We start from the raw sequence: 20,866 nt of genomic DNA, 5'->3' as shown, positions 1-20,866 counted from the left end.
GTGTTAAAAGAAAAGATCTGTCAGATGATCCATGGTATAGGAACGTGTAACGTACTCATGGTCTGGTATTGATCTGCAGTCACTGTATATAGTTTATAGCAGACAACCCACAAGCGATCAATAAGAGTGTACTTGTGTGATCAGCTGAGGATCCGTCCAGTGTCAGTCAGCTCTTTGTCTGAGGGCTGTGACCTCCCCTCTCTGATGGCTGATCATGATAGGATCAGGGAAATCAGTACAGACTGTCTCCACACATAATACACCACCACCACCAGCAGCCTCATTTGTATCAGACTCGGGAGGATTTAGTGTTAAAAAAAAAAACCCAGGAGGAGGGGTGGTGGGGAAGAAAATAAAGGAAACGGAAGCCAACCAAAAGAGTAATAGTAGCAGCAGTCTATCCAACAGCAGCACCAGCAGAGGGACCCTCCTCTGTTCACCCCTTGTCCTCACTACGCTCCAGCAGCAGTAGCTGAGCAACACTGCACATTCATAGGTGGCTCGTAGACTGTGCGCTGACTCCTAACCTGCTGCAGACTGGACTTATTTGGACCATGCATTCCTGTCTGCCTAGTGGCTTGTCTCTGCCAATGTGTGCCACCTCCCCTGGGATTATCGCATTCACCAGCTGGATTTTTATATTCACTACTTTTGTGCGAATGTCGCTGGGCTCCTCATTCCTGACAGGTAAGGATCCGCATGGTAGATGACAGATGACATATGCGTCGGCATCCCAGTATCGCCTTATTAGAGAAATGATGTGTGCCAGTTTCTTTATTTATCTACAGTTGCATGTTTGTTTTTTTTATGGAAACTTTTTTGTACAAATAAGCACGACTGTTATATGACAGTTCCTATGTATAATGCAGTTTATGTTCGTTTTGTGCGCAACGAATCATTTATCTTTAAGCAGTTATTGGATTTTAAAAACGGTCATGGCATTTGCCGTGCCATTGCTGTAAGAGTTAATAGTTGTGTAAGATCAGATCCAGGTGCTCTTGTGGTTAGCATCCGTTTGCCCTTCTATGTTCTGCTGGGTGATTGAAACGGGTTGTATTCCGATTGTCTGTGGGCTGTGTATAAGACAGGTGTCTTTAGCTATTGCAGTAAGGTAGGACCAAAGCTGTTCTGTTATCCCCACAGTAACGTGTACCCATCTGATTATATTTATTCCTTCGAAGGAGTTGAGGTCTAATATAGAAAAGGTGGAATTAGTGCTAGATATAATTACATGTTTGCAAGCAGGTGAGGACCAAACCATTGGAAGGACATATTTTAGTGACACCTGGTACATAAAAAAATAATAAAGTTGAACTCTAGTAAAGGCGAGCAGTATTGAGTTTCAAAAAAATGATCCCAAACCTAGATAATACTAAGCTGATCATAGGACAAGGGAGGAGTAGGCGAGAGCTTGTTATGGGGTACATCCTCACTTCTTCTTTTGAAAAATGAGCCATTGATGGAGTGTAATTAGTGATAGATCAAAATGTCTCATGTTAGTAGATCACCTCTGTACTAAATACCCTGTCTTTTCTTAACCAGACCATATGCCTGTATAAAGATATATGAACAAAGACCAACATGTAATAACTAGACACAAGTCTTTTTTTCTTTCGACAGGATGTGTTTTTCCAAGTAATTGAAAGTTACCGTAGATCAGTCAACTTGGCACAGTTATTAAAGCTGTCGCTATCTCTTTATACATCCTTTGCTGTACGTGTTATAATAAACAATTGCTAGTATAGTCTGCCTAACTTTTCTTCTGTCATGCGTAATAACAACTATATTTAGTTGCTTGTTTATTATAGTAAGTACATTTTAAAAAGTTGCTTTTGTGAATTTCCAAGAGTAAAGGAGAGTTATGACACTAAAGTAGTAACTGATTCACTGTTGCAGAATTTTAGGACGCCTGTAACTGTGTCTTCATGTTTCTCATAAACAGTTATCGCTTATGTTGTAAAACATGAGCTTTCTACAAATAAGTCCTCTTTAAACGTGCTGGTCCCTCTGGAGTTAAAGTCAAATACCCTTAGAGTCAAATGAAGAAGATAATTTCTCTACTATTGGCAAGAAAGTATTTAAATGTATAAATGCTTTTGTAGCAATTTTGTATTATTATTTTTTTTTTCTCTAAGGCTCCGTGGCAAAATGTGAAAATGAAGGTGAAGTCCTGCAAATTCCATTCATCACTGACAATCCATGTATCTCCTGTGTTTGTCTGGTAAGTGTGAGACTATCATTTTATTGGGGGCCACAACATGTTTAAATGTCCTGTCTGTAAGTGTAGTAAGCCTGTCTGCACATTTGTCATAGTTGATTACTAACATGCAGTGCTGTTTGTAAATCATTCCATTCCTTCAAATGACATCAACTGGAGCTTGTTTTATTTATTTTTTTAGTAAAAGATGGACAGCAAATATATGCATGGGAACTATGTTGCAGAACATGTGGATGATTTTATTTTTCTTAGAGCTATTTTATTGTATTTTCATTAAAAACTGCCTTTGTTATCACGTGACATGTCTTCCATATGCAGCAGATTGGAATTTAATTGGTAGAACATATATGTGCATTAATTTACTAGAAACAGAACTCTTTTATGGAAATGTAACACTTGTTTTATTTTATCATTATTTAGCTATTATTTAACAATATATTGCATTTCATTCCATGTTAAATTTGGTGAGATGTAACTTTTTGTTCTTTCAATAGGCATCACTTGTATAAATTTGGTTTATTGGTTAAATACAATTTATCTTTAACACTGTAACAGTGTAGATAAGTTGTTCAAAAATTAAAGTTATAATTACTATTCAAGTTATTTTATCTGTTTCTTTAGACCTAATGCAAATAACATCTGTGTATCTGATGAGTGCAGTCATGATAGGACTAGCCTGATTTAATCACTGCGATAGGGATTAGAGATTTCAATCTGGAAATTGGTGTAAATAAGGTTTTGGTAACACAGTATACCTTTAAGCTGTTTTCTCTGGTTTATCCTTATGTAAGCTATGTACCTGTCTCAGAGATAATTCTAGTGATCATTTAAATAAATGAATCATTTCCATCAAAAGGCATTTGCAATGATCTAAGAAATACATCTTTAGACAGCCTGTTAATTCCATGAAAAAGAAGGCACAATACATGTTATTTTTTTCCTTGTAATGTTTAGATATTTTCACAATTAAAGTTTATTTAGAAGATAAACATTCACATTTTCTTTTGTTGGTTGCTGGCATTCCAGTTTTAAAGTCTGAAATATTGCCTAGCTATGAGCTTCTTTTCTATATGTTATTGTCATGTTTGTAATAAATTCTAGAAAGCTAGAAAATAAAAATAAAATATTTTTGTTTGAGCATTACTACTGTTATAAAATCAGGGTGGACAATTCACTAAAATATTAATAATACCTGGCATATACACATGACATACACAATCTTAAAGTTGTCACATTTATTTAAAATACTTTTTTTTTACCTTTTTGTTTTGCAAAATTCCAGATTTGCAGCAGATTTAAGATTTGTATTATTAGGCTTACTGCTATTTTGTTTCACTTCTTTCATTTTGGTAAATGACCCCAGCTGCTTTACTTTATTTTCTTTTCAAATAAATAACTATAATCTACTAGCTAATTTTTAATGCTTTTATGTTTGTTTAAATTAGGGAATACACTTTTTTTTTTTGCTGTTGGATTCTTGGTTTGAAGATTTCAATGTATGCCATCACCCTCTGTCCATTGTCCATTTAACACGTCTGCTTTGACTTAGTTTTTCAGAGGCAAAATAAGATGTGAGTAAGTAGAATGACATCACAGTACCACTAAGCATATTGATTTCTTTTTCTTTTTCATTTCTTTCTGGGTAGTAATAAAACATATGTAATCAGCTGACGATGTTTTAGCTGAGTAACTACATTTACATCACAGAATAGCTGAATATATTGGTGACTATGGACAATCATGTGAAACCTACTCAGATGATCCGGTTTTAGCTGCTGTTCTGTTTATAGTAACATCTCGAGCGGGCAAATAAGCTCAAGTCTATAAAAAGAAATATATTATTTTAATATGGTGATCAAGGTCATTGAAAGAATGTAAATAGAATATACCATTTTACTTAGTAAATGCAGAATATTAATAATAAATGCCCAATATATATGTGTGTATGTATATATATATATATATATATATATATATATATATATATATATATATATATATATCTAAATAAGATAGAAGAGGAGGCGCACAATAGTGCAGTACAGTATATTATTGGAGTCAATAGGAGAATCCAGAAAAGGAACCTAATCACCAGAGTAAAGTGAGCCAAAACTTTCCACCATGTGGATATCCACAGTATCTGAAGTGGATAGAAATAGCAAAAATGGTAGGCAATGACACAGAGCCACGTAGCAGTCAAGATAGTCCCATTAAGCAAAGTGCAAAAAATAAACAGGTCACACTTGTGCAGAGATATGCGTACCAGACACAAAAAGTGTTATGGCTTCTCTGGAGGGATATCCTGTAGACCGTGAGGATGTAGTCAATCTTCAGCCATCATGGATTTAACCGATATGTTACCTCAATTGGTATGTCTTCAGGGCTCCAGGTGTAAGAGAGGTCCCCAGGTTCCAAGTTTGTGTGTGTGTGTGGAGTGTTCGATATATATATATATATTCTGAGCCAAGCCTGTACTTATCCCAAATGCAGCTGTAATAAAGCAAAATGTTGTATTTATCCTATGTAGAGAACTATATACACACAAATACCCACACCTCTTTACACCTTTAAATGAAATCATATTTATAGGTGCTATGTATTTCAAATTTAATGGACCATAGAAGAACATTTACCAATGGTTAATGCTTTATCTAGAACATGCTTTTCTTAGCTTTTAAAGGTATGATTGGATGCCACCATATCGGTTTCCTAGTCAGATATAAGCATAAATGTTCATAGAAAGCTAATGAAACAGCGCCACCTAGATAAAGAGCGCAAACCCAGGAAGAAAAGGCATCTTCCAGTTCTTAAGGATACAAGATTTGGCCAGCAATATTACATGTCTCATCAATGAAATTAAAAAATCAGTTTTAGTACAAAGTGAAGGTTGGTTTTGGCATAGGTGACCTTGGCTCTCGAGTTCATAGTGGGAAATGTGGTTCAAAACTGTATGGAGGGTTATAGTTTTCTAAGCCTGTATTACAGTTTCCAATGTTTCCAGCAGGTGACTTGAATAAACTAATTTTATCAGTGGCAACAATGAAAGTAAATACCATGTAACAAGCACATAGAAACTGTGTAAACGTTGAACAGACTCAGATTAAATATACTTTTTTTTTTAAGAAGCTTTCACCTTGAAGTTAGGCACAGAAAAAGTATCTCTGTTGAAATTACAAATCACTTATCTACACTTTATGATATAATACACACCTTTGTGAAACTTGGCAGTACATTTTTTGAACAACAGACTTTATATATTTATTAATTAGAAATGATTAAGATTATATAAACTGACCTTCATTTTTTTTAACCTATTGAGTTTTGAAATTGCGGTTTGTTATATTTGGGTATAACACGGCGGAGCTGGTCCAGATAAGGCCCTGGGCAGAATAGCAGTCCCCTGGGCAGAATAGCAGTCCTCCGATCTCCATCCACATTGCAGATCTCACCCCAGCTACATTGCACAGAAACTTGTTCACGTGTGCACAGACCCAACAGCTACATTGCACAGATCTACCAGTCACTTTCCCCAGACTTAAAAGACATGTTGCACAAACTCAACAAGCATGTCCCACGCCCTCTTGCAACATTGAACAGATCCATCAGCCACATTCATGCGTAGAATCTCCAGTTCATCCCTCTCTGCCTGTCACATTGTGTAGACCATAATTTGAGTCCACAGAGGTGCCTATATTTTTTTGCCAATAATCCAATATGTTACATGCTACCATAGAGTTAATGTAGAAATAAATGGGAATATATATATATTGTACTGTCTTGCTTTTTCTTGAATTTTTGAATAGATCTGTTTGCTCTCAAAGACATTCGGAATTTTATCCCTCTACCCTGTCATATTAGTGTGAAAGTTTGTCATTCATGCCATAGACCAAACCCTGATATACCCAAGCCATGACTGATCTATACAGTCCACTCAAATGTGTAAAAATCATTATTTGATGTAAGGCCAGGTGACCTAGAAAACTGGGGCAGTCCTGCTGATTGGCTGGAATACTTACCAAGTCACAAAATTAGCTGTATTAATGAGCTGACAGCAATGTATAGTAGACTTTTGTATAACTCTCCTTTCTATGTTATACTTTCAATTAGACTAAGCAGGGTATTTCAATTAGCCTTGTTCTCAGTATAAACAGCACAGTATTTAACAGAGATCATCATAAGAAGAAATAGTGAGATTGTAGAACCAGCGTAATTACCAATTAATTTTTTTCATATGTATGAGAAGGTCCTGGTGATGTTTCGTTTTTGTGGTGTTTATGGAGAGGTTAATTTCAAGAAATTGCTGTATTCTACTTGTAGCAACTTAATTTTCTAATGAATCAGTTTAGTATGCATGGGACGTGCACTAGAATCAATAGTTTGTAGGCTGATATAACATATTTTGCTTTGGAAATTGTATTTAAGTGATGATTTCACTGAAAGTTACTAAATGCAGACTTCTCATTTGTCATTATGTTTGTCAATGTTATTTATGGTTTCTTCAGCCTCTACAAGACCAAAGTTAATGACTAATCATATGCAGTCATTGATGAGTGGTTGGTTCCTCACTCTTATTTATTTTGCAGAAAACTAGTGTATGCCAATGGCAGGTACCACATGAATCAGCATCCCTTCTTCTCAGTATGATGTATCTCTGAACATTGAAAAATACATTTTTAGCCACTGGTAAACTGGCCGCCCATACACTGATTAAGGAAATTTTGGCCCTCCTGCAATGTGTGTATTCAGGCAGTCCTGCACCTTTGTCTTAATTCTAGCAGGGTTACATAACAGGATCACATGGTACTCAGTGCAGTTCAATAATGGCCAAAAAATACAAAAACCCACTAAAAATCTATAATATCTGATCATCCATAGCTAATATGCTATTTCTTACATGGGAATCTAATTTGCATAGTTCTTATTTTTTTGATACTTTTTTCATAATGCTCTGATCGGGTCCTCTCTCTGTAGTATACAAGTGCATCTCACAAGTAGTATCTTTTCCTTTTATTTTAGCAATCCAGAATTTTCTTGCATGTCAGAACAGGGAGCATGCTGGACATATTCTGTTAGTATAAAAATGCTGGGTTTCCCAGCCAAGGCCCAATAAACAGAGACCCCATTCGAGCATGCACAAAGCTTGGGGCATCAGACCCATACATTCTCAGAAGAGGCCTGTGCTCTGATCTTCTGAGCATAGGTGTGCCTAGTGCATGTAGAGTGAAGCTCTTAGCTCTGCACATGCTCAGAGGATGAGTCTTCTCTACTCTTCTGAGAGGGCCTTGGGAGGGTGATTCTGCAGCTGCACCCACTGGTGAGGTGGTAGTTCTAGCGTTGACTGCACTAATTGCTCCCCACTTGTGTAACCATATTCCACATAGAACCGCTTGGAGACCTAAGTGTGTTTGGCTGTAGCTGGATGTGACGTCCATACCAGTATTGAACATTTACAAATGGAATGATATCATGCCGCAAGTGGGAGTGGCCTATTATTGAGCACATGTAGTCAGACAGCAGATTCGCATGTAATCAGTGTTTCTTACCCACAGTAAAACCTATCTAAACTATATCTGCACTGGAAAATAATATGATCTAAATGCAGCTTTGTTACACAAGGAAAAGGCATTTGATTTTACTGAGGCAGTTAATCATTGTGTTGCTTCTTTTGCCTTGCAAACATATCGTTACAGCATGTAGCTACTTTTAGATGAAAGTTGCCCTCCTTTTCCTCAAGGCTGAAACTTAGTGCTTAAGTGAGTACTTTCACTTTATTGCCTTCCAATTATGTCTTGCTATGCAATGTCTTAAAATAGCACAACGTGCAATATATTTCAACAGAAATTGGTTATAAGCAGAAGATGACATAACAATACTTGGCTGACTGACACTGATTTTTGTGTTGTAATAATGCCTGTGTATACACTCAGCTATATTACAGTGTAAAGAAAACGCTTGCAATTGATTGTGTGAAGAGTTATATTAAATCTGGAGGTAAATCTGCTCACTTCCCAGACAGTGCCTTTACTTCTTTGATATGTATCTTACATTGGTGTCTAGTAGATGTCAAAAATGCAATTTTTTGTGCATCGTAAATAAAATAAATAAATAATGAGATTACAATCAACAATATTACTGGTTAAGATACTAGCATGGGTAGAATTGAAGGATGACAGGGGGCTAAGTACTCATATTGACTAGATTATAAAACAAATTTGTTTCTATAGAGAACTAAAAAGGTCTCAGCTATGTCTATAGGGATGATTTCTCTGAAGTCCCAAATTGCGTTACTTATATATCTGAAGCCTATAACTCTTATGTGTTTCTGTTTCATTCATAAGATTAACAGATTTTATTAATTTATTGAATTCCTAATAGTTCTTTTCTTTCAAATCCTGGCAGTATGATTGTACATGCACAAACATTTTTTTTTAGATTTTAGATGATTATTATTACTAATGTATCTTTATGTTGGTGACTGTTTTCTAGCTCCTCTTACTAGTAAAGAGGGCATGTTGACAGACTGAAACCTGTGTCCACCAAAGACACTCCTGTGCTAGCCGCTTTTAGTCATTGCTGGGTTGAGTCTCTCCATCACTGGCTTCCTTCTGCATTTTACTTCTCTCAACAGTCCTTACTGGGCTAGAGTGCCCAGAGCATTGATGGGCAAAGGTGAGGTGGCACTGAAAAGGCAGTGATCAGCCCAGTGTTGTAATAAACATACTTGGCACATTTTCCCGTGGTGATTTCCTGGGCAAACAGTAGTGGGGGAAGCGGAACATATATTGGGAAAGTAGTGGGTCATTGGGCATGGATATTAGAATAAATAAATAAATAAAAGCCCACCTGTCCTATGGTCCTTTTGAAAAGTTAGATCATTTTGATTGCATCAAACTATACATTAAGGAGTTAAATGATTTTAGAAAATGTAATTATTAATAATATAATAATTAGAAACCTGCAACCAGTCCATTTTTTCGTGAGACATTCATTATCTTTGACACCTTAATGGAATCTGGGCTCCTAGCAACAATTATGTGTTGTAGTCTGAATTGGGATTGATTCAGACAAATTTGGGGCATGGTCTAATTTGTCCCAAATTTCCAATCGGATATGTTGACAGTTATGCAATTAGTTATTATGTCAAATCTGACTTTGTTAAAGGCTTAATAACAGCTCAAGGTAGAACTTAATATTAATACATCTAATTTGTGTAGTGAGAAGGTAACATTTTGAAGTGGATTTATCAAAACATATTTAAAATATATTGACCCTCACTCTCACTCCAATATGGGACATGGTGAGAGCAGGAACAGTCTTTCCTTCTCTAAAATATGGTGCCTCAGCGCTTTCTCCCATTAAGCCGTCAGAGTTGTTAGAGGATGGACTTTATTGTGAGCATGGTTTCTGCTTCTGAGTGGATTAAGGGGAAAAGGAAGCCATAGATGAGTAGTTTGGGGGGCACAAAAGTCTCTAGAGATGTATATGAGCAATAAAGGAAGGCATGTAAGCCTATCGGCTATATAGGGAACTCCGAGGCTATTTAGAGATACATATGAGCAGTGGTATAGCTAAACGACCATGAGTCTCTGTGAAAAATCTGAACTGGGAGCACCCAGGTATGTATAAGCACCAGCACACTACCTGGACCCCAGTGTAGGTGCTACTGTTCCTACTAGTACTTGTATCCTACTGCATTCGAGGTTGTATTGGGTTATGGGGGCAAATGAGGTTGTTCCAGAGGAAGGCTATATCAGGGGTTGATGGGGCACCCTGAGACTTGTAGTTCCACAAGAGCTGGAAAATCCAGTGCTGGCCAAATTGGACTTTATGAGGGATCATGAGTCTATATGGTAGCATGATAGGCTTAAGTATTTTACATGCATATCATGCACTCTGCTGCTAAACTCAGCATATCATTTTAACCATAGTGGTGTGCTAATTAAAATTTTAATAGCATGAAAATTGCCATACTGTACACAGTGCGCTAACATATAATTTTTGTTGAAAAGTTGTGCTATGGGAAAATTCAAGCAGCAGTCCCCAGCACATCACACTAATTTAAACACTAATTCAATTTGCTCATATAAATCATTATGATTTATGTTGCCAAGTCTGTAAGTTGGTAAAGGTATTTTTTTCGATAATAATGCTATTCTCTTTTTTGGATATAATACTTTTTATTCATTATTATTTTCGATAAATGGGAGACTGAGAGCTGCAGTACCTGTAACTCCAGTTTACCATTGAATTGCACAATGTTTTGGCAATTCATCCATTGAAAGCAATTAATGCCGTGTGAAGTGAGAACTTAGGGGCACTGTGCAAAATGTGTTACTAGTCTGTCAGCCAAGTTCTCTTTGAGTAGGTGCCCACAATACAGGTATAGATGACTGTTACGAGTTAGAAATGATACAGTTGCAGCAAAATTTGCTGTATATTAAATTCCGTGGTGGAACAGGCCATTTCTTAGAGATGCACAGATCCTGTGATACAATCTTTGCGTTTCGCTTTTGCTTTGTCATTCTATGGGATAGCAGCATCCTGCAATGTATTTGTAAAGAGCTGGGGTGACAACGTGACAACAGCCTTAATTCCTTCTTCTCTGTTTCGTGGTTGGGGTTTGGTAAGGGAGAGACTGGATTGAACAAAAATAATTGGGGAAATTCCATGTGAAACACTTAAGGCTAAATTTCAGCATAGAAACAAATACAAAAATCCTGCGCACAAATGCAGAAAGATGCAAATATATTTCATGCTAGAGTTTCCACACGTTACTTATGACAAACACAACACGATAGTGCAACAGTTTGGACAAGTATAAGATACTTACTTATTTGGGGTCTTCTTAGTAGTGTCTGTCCAATTCTGGATGACCGTGCTGAGATTTGTGTATACTTTGTCATACACATGTGCTCCTTAAAGTGATATCAAATACATATTTCTTGGCCTGGCACCTTTCAGACATTTAGTTTTGTTTCCCGAAGTGGGTGATAATATTTATTGGTTTGCTGTTGCTAACCTTTGCTTTGTTTCTGACAATCATTTGCTAGCACATACTGACCATAGTTAATTTAGAAACTCTGTATCTCAATGCTCTGGTTATGGTATCTAATAAGACCAGACATGTAGCAAAAGTCCATATGGATGTGTTTAGCCAAATGGTATCCCCATAGGTCTCAATTCTAAGGGGAACTCATGCAGTGTATTTGGTATTCATTTTGGGTAAGACCACTCAGGACTGCACCCTTTCATCCCAGACTAATTGTCGGTTCAATGTGATCCTAAAGCAGCTGCTCCACATTTATGCCAGTTCTGAGGGGAGAGACTTGGAGGGCTCCCTGCAACAGCTCCTGATTGTATACTGGAATGGCCCTTCGAGTTGTTGTACAGTTGGCGAGTCTGAGGACTGGGCTGACTGTCTTAGTCTAGTAGACTTGGGAAGGGACGTTCAGCTCCAACAAGGTCCCTATGGTAGATGACATCCAGTGGAACTCCTAGTGTAATTAAACACTATTAGAAATGGCTTGAGGCCACCTATGGGTGGAGCAGGCTAGATAAAAATGCTAAGATGATATCTGGACATGGAAGAGAGCTGAGAATAGGTCATGAAGTTGTTTTGGTACCCACATGCTTTATACCACCATAAATTATAAATTCCTAATGATAATGTGGGCTCTTACAAAACTTCAACCATATGGGTGGGGATTCACTGTAGATATAGACATGGGAAGTTGTTTGGATGGAGATGAGGCATCACAAGCTTATCATTTTGTCATCTCTTAGGGCAGCACGGTGGTTTAGTGGTTAGCAATTCTGCCTTACAGCACTGGGTCATGAGTTCAATTCCCGACCATGACCTTATCTGTGAGGAGTTTGTATGTCCTCCCCGTGTTTGCGTGGGTTTCCTCCGTGTGCTCCGGTTTCCTCCCACACTCCAAAAACATACTGGTAGGTTAATTGGCTGCTAACAAATTGACCCTAGTCTGTGTCTGTCTGTGTGTCTCTCTGTATCTGTGTGTATGTTAGGGAATTTAGACTGTAAGCCCCAATGGAGCAGGGACTGATGTGAGTGAGTTCTCTGTACAGCGCTGCGGAATTAGTGGCGCTATATAAATAAATGGTGATGATGATGATGATCTCTTATAAAAAAGTGTTGGATCATGGCAACAGCGATGGTCTGTCCCTACAGGAGGCACCAGAAGCAACATCATGTCGTGATTCCAAATTTCCAAATGTTGGGAGTTATGTATAAAGTGTACCTCTCACCTACACACAGTAGAGGAAGACACATCATTATATTGCTAGTTTCTAGTAAAATAAAAGCCTGCTTCTCATGAATATTGGCGCAGCCCACATAATAGCTGCCTCCACTGTGAGCAGATGACATGAACGATTATTTTCACTGCACAGACTGCTGCCTGGTTTCAGTAGATGTTATTCATTTTTGCTTCTCTACAAAACCCGCTATAAAGTGTAGAAATATCTTCTAACATAGGTTTGTTTAGGTTTCACTTTTCCCCTGTCATTCAGCTTCAGCCTTAGCATCTAAACAAAATTACAAAATCAAAGTAAGTCTCTTGGTGATGGATCTGTTTGTAAAATGAGTGGACTAGAAAACGGCGAAAAACATAGCGTCCTCTAGTTCAAAGCAACAGGCGGGGAGTAAACCTTTTGTCCATAATTACAATGCAGAGTGTAAGCAAACCCACTGCAAATAGACGAGTAATGATAGCTTTGCATAAAAGATCATTTTTCACTTAGCAGACCTGAAGCAAGAAAGGGAATCTATCCTCATCATGCTTGGATGACTGTTATTTTTAGTTGTTTGTGTTTTTGGATTTGCTGAGTACTTAACTGCTAAACACATAAAAACCACTTATGCGGTTATGTTTCTATTGTATCCTTTATTTCACATGCTTTGTGATTTAGAGAACTGTCGGTATATCGGTAATAAAAGGTTTAAAGTTAAAATATGTACCGTTAAGAATGCTTTATGTTAACATTATTTTTCTACAAATGTATGTGGGCCAAAATATGTGGGCACATGTTATTTTGAATAAAATATATATATGTATGATTTTTTTATGATTTGCCATTTATGTATGAGTGAGATAGGCCATTGTTCTTGCTTGTCTGAGGTTAGAGGGATTCTCCAATTAAGACAAAATATTTCCCATCCTCCCCATCTTGTTGTGAAGCTATTTTCCCTTATAACATTAGATACTGTTGAAATATTCGGGGTAAAGCTCTGTGGAATATGTAAATGCTATATAAATACCTTTTTAATAAAATATAAATAAATATTGTAAAAAAATAATAAATATTGTTTAATAAATATTCCCAAACTGGTGGTATGCAGAGAATGCAAAGATATAATTTCCTTTCCCTCAATTTGAATCGTAATGGATATGACTATAATGCCATATAAAAAATATAACACATTATAATGTATTAGATCAACGAAGAGCTGCATGAAGAAAAGACAGCAGCACTCAGGAATGAATGGGGATTTTTATGGGTAGAGGCGTAACTAGAAAATTGTGGGTCCCATAGCAATATTTTGTAACAGCTTCCATGTGCCACCAAAGGGTGAAAAACATCACATACTCCTGGGGTTCTGACAAGGAAGGCGGTTCTCCAGCTGCAACCACTAGAGCAGCTGCACTCCCTGTTACTATGATAGTTACGCCCTTGGTTACTGGGATAAGGAACATGGAGTGGTTAGCATCCGACTGATGATTATGTCCCTTTTGTCATGCTCAGTGTTCCTTATCTGTGTTGCTCTGATGTATGAAATCACATCTGAAATGCCAAGTGCTGTTAACTTCGCTTCATAACTTTAAAATATATGAATTCCTCAGCGCATTGCAGCATTTAATGCGACGTGGCCAAGGGACTGGACAGCGGTAGTTGTGTTATGTCGTAGAGATTGCTAGGGTAGGGTGTAAGACGGTTACGAGATGCTTGTTTCCAATCCTAGGACGACCTCTTTGACCAGGTATGTCCCACTGCTGTCCATTCCTCCTAATCCCCCTAACTGAGGAGAGGGGTGTCTGCAGAAAGACCATTCAGATCACACACTTCATTTTCCGGGTGTGCATTACAGATTCAGCAACCCCTTGTATTCCTGCTAGGGAAATCATGGTGGCTTAGCGTTTAGTACTTCTGCCTCACAGCACTGGGGTCATGGTTCGATTCCCGACCATAGGCCTATCTGTATGGAGCTTGTATGGTCTCCCTGTGTTTGTGTGGTTTTGCTCTAGTTTCCTCCCACGCTCCAGAACATAGTGGTAGGTTAATTGGTTGCTGACAAAATTAACACTAGTGTGTTAGAGAATTTAGACGGTAAACTCCAAAGGGGCAAGGACTGATGTGAGTGACAATTACTCTCTGTACAATGCTGCAGAATTGGTGGCGCTATATAAAAAAATGGTGACGATGAATTAGTAAAATGTGTATTCTAGGTGGTAGTACAGCTTTAAATTAAATATCAAATTCCTGCAGAACAATGCCACATAATAAAAGGGAGAACGATAGTATACTTGCTTTGCTTTAACAATTTACAAAAATATTTATCAGACAGATGTTTTTTTAGAGAGATATAATAATAATAATACAAAAACTAAAGTATTTAGATATTATATCTTTGAAAATAGAAAGGAACGGCACAACATATTGATTCCACTGTGCCAGTTAATAGGAATACTATTCTGAAAAAATTAACTTGTATTTCAAAATATTATTGTGGGAAAAATTATTTTATATTTTTTTTATATATGTTATCACCTAGGTGGAGCAGTTTCAGTTGTTGCTTATGTGCAAATGACCACAAAATTACATAGAATTGGTATGCCTAGTAAAGATCTACAGTACTATTATTTATAATGGTAAAATAATAATGGTAAAAGCTCTTGTGATTTGAAATATTGCATTTGTATGTTGTGAAGTCACAATTTTACTCTTTTTCTTTTGATTGGATATCTGTTTCACTCGTCTAATCTGGAGCAGGCGGCCGAGTCAGGTACCTCTCCTTAAAATGATTTATCACCTTCATCTTTCCTGGCCAGTTCCACTTTTGAGAGATTTGTCTGACTTCTGTTGCTTTCAACAATGCTATTGGCTTTTAAAGTTAACTAGCAGGACATTATGGGGCTCATGTAGAATTGGGAGCATGTAGCGTTTTCAGTGTATAATACTTTCTCTTACTTCTATGAATGCCCACAGTAGGTTTGTCCATGTGCGGATTGAGTTGCATTTCGCACTTATGGCTGCTTGAAGCCCCTTACGATTGAAGAGGCAGAATGGGGGAAAGATGGCGCATGTAAGGGCGTGTAGCAAATGCATCTTATGTCAACTGAGACTCAGACGTATATGCACCTGTCAGGAGTTGGGAAACTAGTGTAAGTTACAAACTGATTGTGATGACAGTCATCTTAGATGTGTCTGGCTCAACATACCTGTGTAAAATATGACTCTCTTTGGGATGTAATTTCCATCTGCGCTTTAGACAGAGAGTCTACCTGAGGCTCCATATGTGCAAATTGATTTAGGTTATTAAGAAATTCTGTTGAATTTCAAAGATTTGTGAATCAATTACCAAATTGGCCCAGATTACCACAAATAATTTATGCTTCTGGATAATTGTGCCAATCACAGTGCATTGAACTTAAAGAAGCCAATCAGGAAGGATCAACAAATGTCACATGCCTGTAATCTAATAAAAGAAGCTTATAGCCCCTCTGGCACTCATTCTTTCTTCCATCTGTGAGTGCTGCTATCTGTTATTGTGACTTGTGATGTGAGCTGTGACTTAAGTGTATTCTGGCCTCTTACTATTCTAGTCGCTTCTGTTCTGTGAATATTTTGGATATTTACATCACTACATCATCATTACATTACCTACTTAATTAGTTCTATAATGACCCACTCTACATTGGAGTCCAATAGATTTCTGTTATTTTTTTTCTGCTGTACAAAGTGCCCATATCACCCCCCCACACACACACACCTTGTTATATAATTCAGTATTTGGGTAATTCTCTAAGTAAAGCTTTGTGTTTGTCATATGTGGTGCGCAAAATAAAGAGATCTTCACTCTTCAGTCATCAGATATTGGCAGGTCTTCAGTGACAAGTACATACTGGAGAACAAAAGGCTTCCGTCTCTCTGGTAATACCACTGGTCTATTCACTTATATAGAGCTCTAATTTTAGTTAGATTAATCATTGGTTTCAGGGCCAGATTTAAACTTCTTTGCTGCCCTAGGCCATTTTGGCTGCTGCCCCACTTAGTCAGGATTTGGTCCGACTACAAGGACAGTTGGGAGGTATGTCCCGCTTCACCATGTACTACTAGTGCAGTCAGAGCTGTGGGCATCTAACAGTAGTGCACACAGTATTGCCTGTGTATTTGTCTAAAATGATAACCATGTTACATCAAAGGGGTCCGCCCTGTCTAAGGTACCCCAGGCCCCCCAGACCCCTAATCCAGCTCTGGGCCAAGGTGTCAGAGTGACACCTAGTGCTCTGCTTCTCCTCCCAGTAACACCCCTCATATTATCTGTTTTACATTAAACCTAAAACAAATAATACCTTTTAGTATATAGCTCAATTGTAAAGTGCTACGGAATTTGCTGGCGCTATATAAATAAATGATGAGGATGATGATAGTCCAAAGCAAAAACATCAGGTTTTTAAAGCAAAAGAGCTTTTTGTATTTTGATAAATCAGCCCCTGGGTTCAGTATTGTAATAGAACATTATGTAATATATTGCTATAGTTTAATTTATACCCCATTATAATCAGTTATGTAAAAAAACAAAAACAAAAGTGCTGTAGGAAGAAGTAACGTATAAAATAAAATGCAATGTAAAGTGAGGTTTACTTTTTGTTGCATTATTTGATGACATTATTTAAGATTTTTCATTTAAAATAATAAAGTATCGCTGCGATAAGCAACACTAAAATAGCCTTTTTTATTTTGATAAATATATATTGTACCAAAGACCACCCTTTACGGATGGGCCGCTGCTTATGGGCCAGTGCTATGTGCTTGCCCCCCGGGCTAAAGTCTGCCAGCCTGCTCCTGATGGTGAGTAGCCTAATTTGTCCACATTTTCCAACATGATGTGAGTTCTGAAAATGTAATAAGGTAATGAAACAAGGGACTGCCACTGGGTATTGCTGGTGATAGCTTTTGCCAGGGGTCTCTGGCGAAGACTTCCTGATACAAAGGATGGGGAATCCTATTTACCATGGACAGAGATGGTACAAGTACCACCACTGTTCTTCTATCACTATTGCCATCTCAGGGTGACGTTAGCAGGGGGGAATAAGTAAATGAAAGTTTTATTTATTTAAATAAAGATTTTTATGCTTCTTAAAAAAAAAATATATGTTTTTTTTTTATTTTGTTAACAAATCTACATGGGCAGATAGACCAAGAATTCTGGTTGGCGAAATAGTATGAGTTCTCTTACCACTGCCAGGAAATATCTCCAGGGATTGAGTAGTCCCAGCAAACTTTTCTTGATAAATTAAAGCAAGAGAAGATATCCTTATGCTGTGATACACAGCAATAAAAAATAATTGATATTTGATATTGCCTACCATTGATAAATAGACCCTTTTGTTCTTAAGATTCATAAGGTACCCTACATCAGTAAGTTCACTGGATAGGAGAAAGCTACTTTCTGGGAGGATCAAAAACAGATGGCAATAATAGACCCATACTGACCAAAACATGGGGAATTAAAGTCTACTAAGATGTCATTTCTATGACATACACTCTTGCTGCTGTTAGGTAATTGTCTACAAGAAGCAATAGTCTTTGTTAACTTTTAACATCAAATACAACGTTTGCCTTGGGTCAGCATGAAGATATTCATTACAAAGCACACAGTTAAGATAATATTACTGTGAATTTACAAGGTCAAAAGCTAAGAAGTTGTTCTCTATAATTTCTTCTTTGACAGACTTTCCAGCACATTATCCCTAATTAGGAACATGTAAGATTATACATTTCAGGGAGCTTACTATACAGCTGTGAATGCGGCTATTATTAAAATCCCTGTATCTTTTTATCTAAAATTGTTTAATAGTTTATGCATTTCTTCTATGTAAATCAAAACTGAAGTAGTTATATTAACAAAATAATAAATAATATCTAGAGTTAGCATTAATTTGATTTAAGGAACATTTTATTAGTGAAAGAATGAATGCTTAGCTTATACATTTACAGCTCATATTGTATTATACGACTATTTGATTGGTGACTTACAGCTGTGCACATGAAGGGCCTGATTTAAAGTTAGACAGAAGTGCATTTGCGCCTTGTAATTTTACATGTCACTTAAAATTTGTCACACTTTGCATGCCCGCAACGCAGTTGCACATACTGTAACTTTGTACATTTGCAACCTAAAAGTGTTCATATGAACCTAGTTGTAAAATGCCATTCAAAATGGAGTTTCCCGCAGTAGAAAGGCTCCTGCAATAGGTACAATGCTTTTTGTTTTTTTTTCACTTACCTTGAATTTTTATGTTGCAATCCTTAAGCCGTAGGAAGCTTTGCAGAGGAAAAACTTCCAGCTATGATCTTTAGCTTACAACTTGCCAGTGTGATCTGCACTCAATCCAAAACAAGACTTTTGCCATTTGCCACCAATTTAAAATCGTTAATCTGTTTAACTAATCATTTTATGTATACAAACCCTTCACCGGTCACTCACTTTTACCCAATCTTATCTGCTAAAATATTGGCAGTACAAGATAATCAAGCAGACAAAATGATTGATGAGCCTGGAAATCTAGCAATGCTTCTGGCTTGATGCTCTGGCTTATTGTGCAGCCAGCGATAATGGGGGTTCCCAACACCTTGCATTCTGGCTTTGTATACGGAGGGGTGTAGGTGCAGGTGGAAGAAGAGACTGAAATTAGTCCTTTCATTCAGAAAAACTGAAGGTTTTGTATCATGTAGGACAGAGGAAGCAGCTTACAAGTGACACAGAAAGAATCTATGGTAATCTAATGAGCATGTTAACATATTCTAAATAATAATATTACTGCCTAAAAATGATACCAACAGAAGTAATGGTTGATAGATACATTGATGTTATGCAAATATTTAAACTGTTGGATGATTTTCTCCATAGCAAAACAGACTGGCTGACTGGCTGTTTTAGATTATAAAATATGCAATTTACAAATACATTTTTTGTGAGATACTCACTCAAAATTTGTTCGATTGGTTACAGCACAAAATGTACAGCTCACATTTCCCTCTTTTATATCCATTTAACAATGACCTCTTTTATATTTTTAGCGGAGAAAAATAGAATGGAGTTCAGGTCATAGGAGAATAGCCTCATTTTTATTTTGGGACTTGCTCTTATAAACCATGTTCTGTAAAACTATAGCTGGATTGTGGGTCCGGATGGAAATGTTCATTGGGAAAAGAGTAAAAACGTAACTTCAAAGTCTTGTCTACGATAACTTTTTGACCTCATACTTCATCCATTTCAACTTTCCTATGTTTTTCTCCTTAAATACTGCATAATTGAGCTTCATTTATACTTATAAGTAAATAAAGTCATATAATATAAATAAGCCATAACAGTAATACGACATTAGGACCATGTTATGCTGGCCACATAATGTGACATCAAGCAGATATCGAGTGATTAGCCCAGTATCGCAACGTGTTTAGCTTAAATGAGCCTGATGCCAAATAGTAATCCCAGCAAAATTGATTGGTTCACTATCGAATATATGGGTAAAGATCGGAAGATAAATGCTTTTGGCTTGTATGTGTAGTTAGTTACCTATCACATAGAAAAGATTATATTTTTTAATAAAGAATTTAATCTTGACACTCAACACTCGTGTGTGGCCAAAATGGGAATTGTACTTGTCGCTTGGTGTTTGGCATTGTCCTTCAAAATCAGAACATTGGAGTCCATATTTATAATATCGAACATTTGAATGTTTTGAGCACATAGGTAAAATTGTACAAGGCGAAGTAAAGTCAAGGGTTTAAGTTGTCTCTTTGTCTCACTGACACCTGACATTTATAATACCTGCAAGGACATGGAAAATCAAGTCATGGAGAGGATTTATTCCCCCATAAATGTACGCCCTCCACACTTTGAAGCACCTATCTCATTCCATAACATGAAATCTCACTGTAGCTGGCATGTGTGATATCATTCCAAGATCTACTAGATCTAATCGCGCAGAATGGAAAATACATTCAGAGAATAATTTCATCAGTATGTTGGATCAGTTATCAACTAACAAGTGTGCAGTGTGGACAGAGCATGTTCTCTGGGTGCTAAATGCACTCAGTCGCTCACACAGGGTCTCAAACTGGCTTTTGTGGTACCCATAGCGCTTATTTCTTTATTTCTTAAGCCAAGTTTCATTTTTGAATCCATTGTTTTGTAACTAACTTAAGGAAGCTGTGGCCCGGGGACCTGAACTAACCAGGAAGCAGCCCCCTGCCTTGACTGACTCAGCTGCCATTTGTCAATCTAGAACAAGATGGGGGATATTAATGTAATGTGATGTAGGACCTATTCATTTGATATATGGTATCTTTTTATTAAATGTTTGGGCTATTAATGTGATGTGAAGTTAGTATTAGTTAGAC

The 20,866-nt window shown here is 37.1% G+C and overlaps 1 protein-coding gene across 1 annotated transcript in view; it reads left to right on the top strand.

The window, feature by feature from the left end:
* The first annotated feature begins 269 nt into the window (after window positions 1-269).
* The window catches only part of BMPER (BMP binding endothelial regulator), a 165,269-nt gene continuing 144,672 nt past the window's right edge, over window positions 270-20,866 (top strand). The window contains exons 1-2 of the mRNA XM_075211287.1: window positions 270-687; window positions 2,136-2,221. Coding sequence (XP_075067388.1) covers window positions 555-687; window positions 2,136-2,221 — 219 coding nt within the window. The 5' untranslated portion in view covers window positions 270-554. The remainder of the gene's footprint in view (window positions 688-2,135; window positions 2,222-20,866) is intronic.

The sequence above is a fragment of the Mixophyes fleayi genome, chromosome 5 (assembly GCF_038048845.1).
Source record: "Mixophyes fleayi isolate aMixFle1 chromosome 5, aMixFle1.hap1, whole genome shotgun sequence".
NCBI lineage: Eukaryota > Metazoa > Chordata > Amphibia > Anura > Limnodynastidae > Mixophyes > Mixophyes fleayi.
The sequence above is the reverse complement of the archived record's forward strand: the minus strand, read 5'-3'. Positions and strand labels throughout refer to the sequence as shown.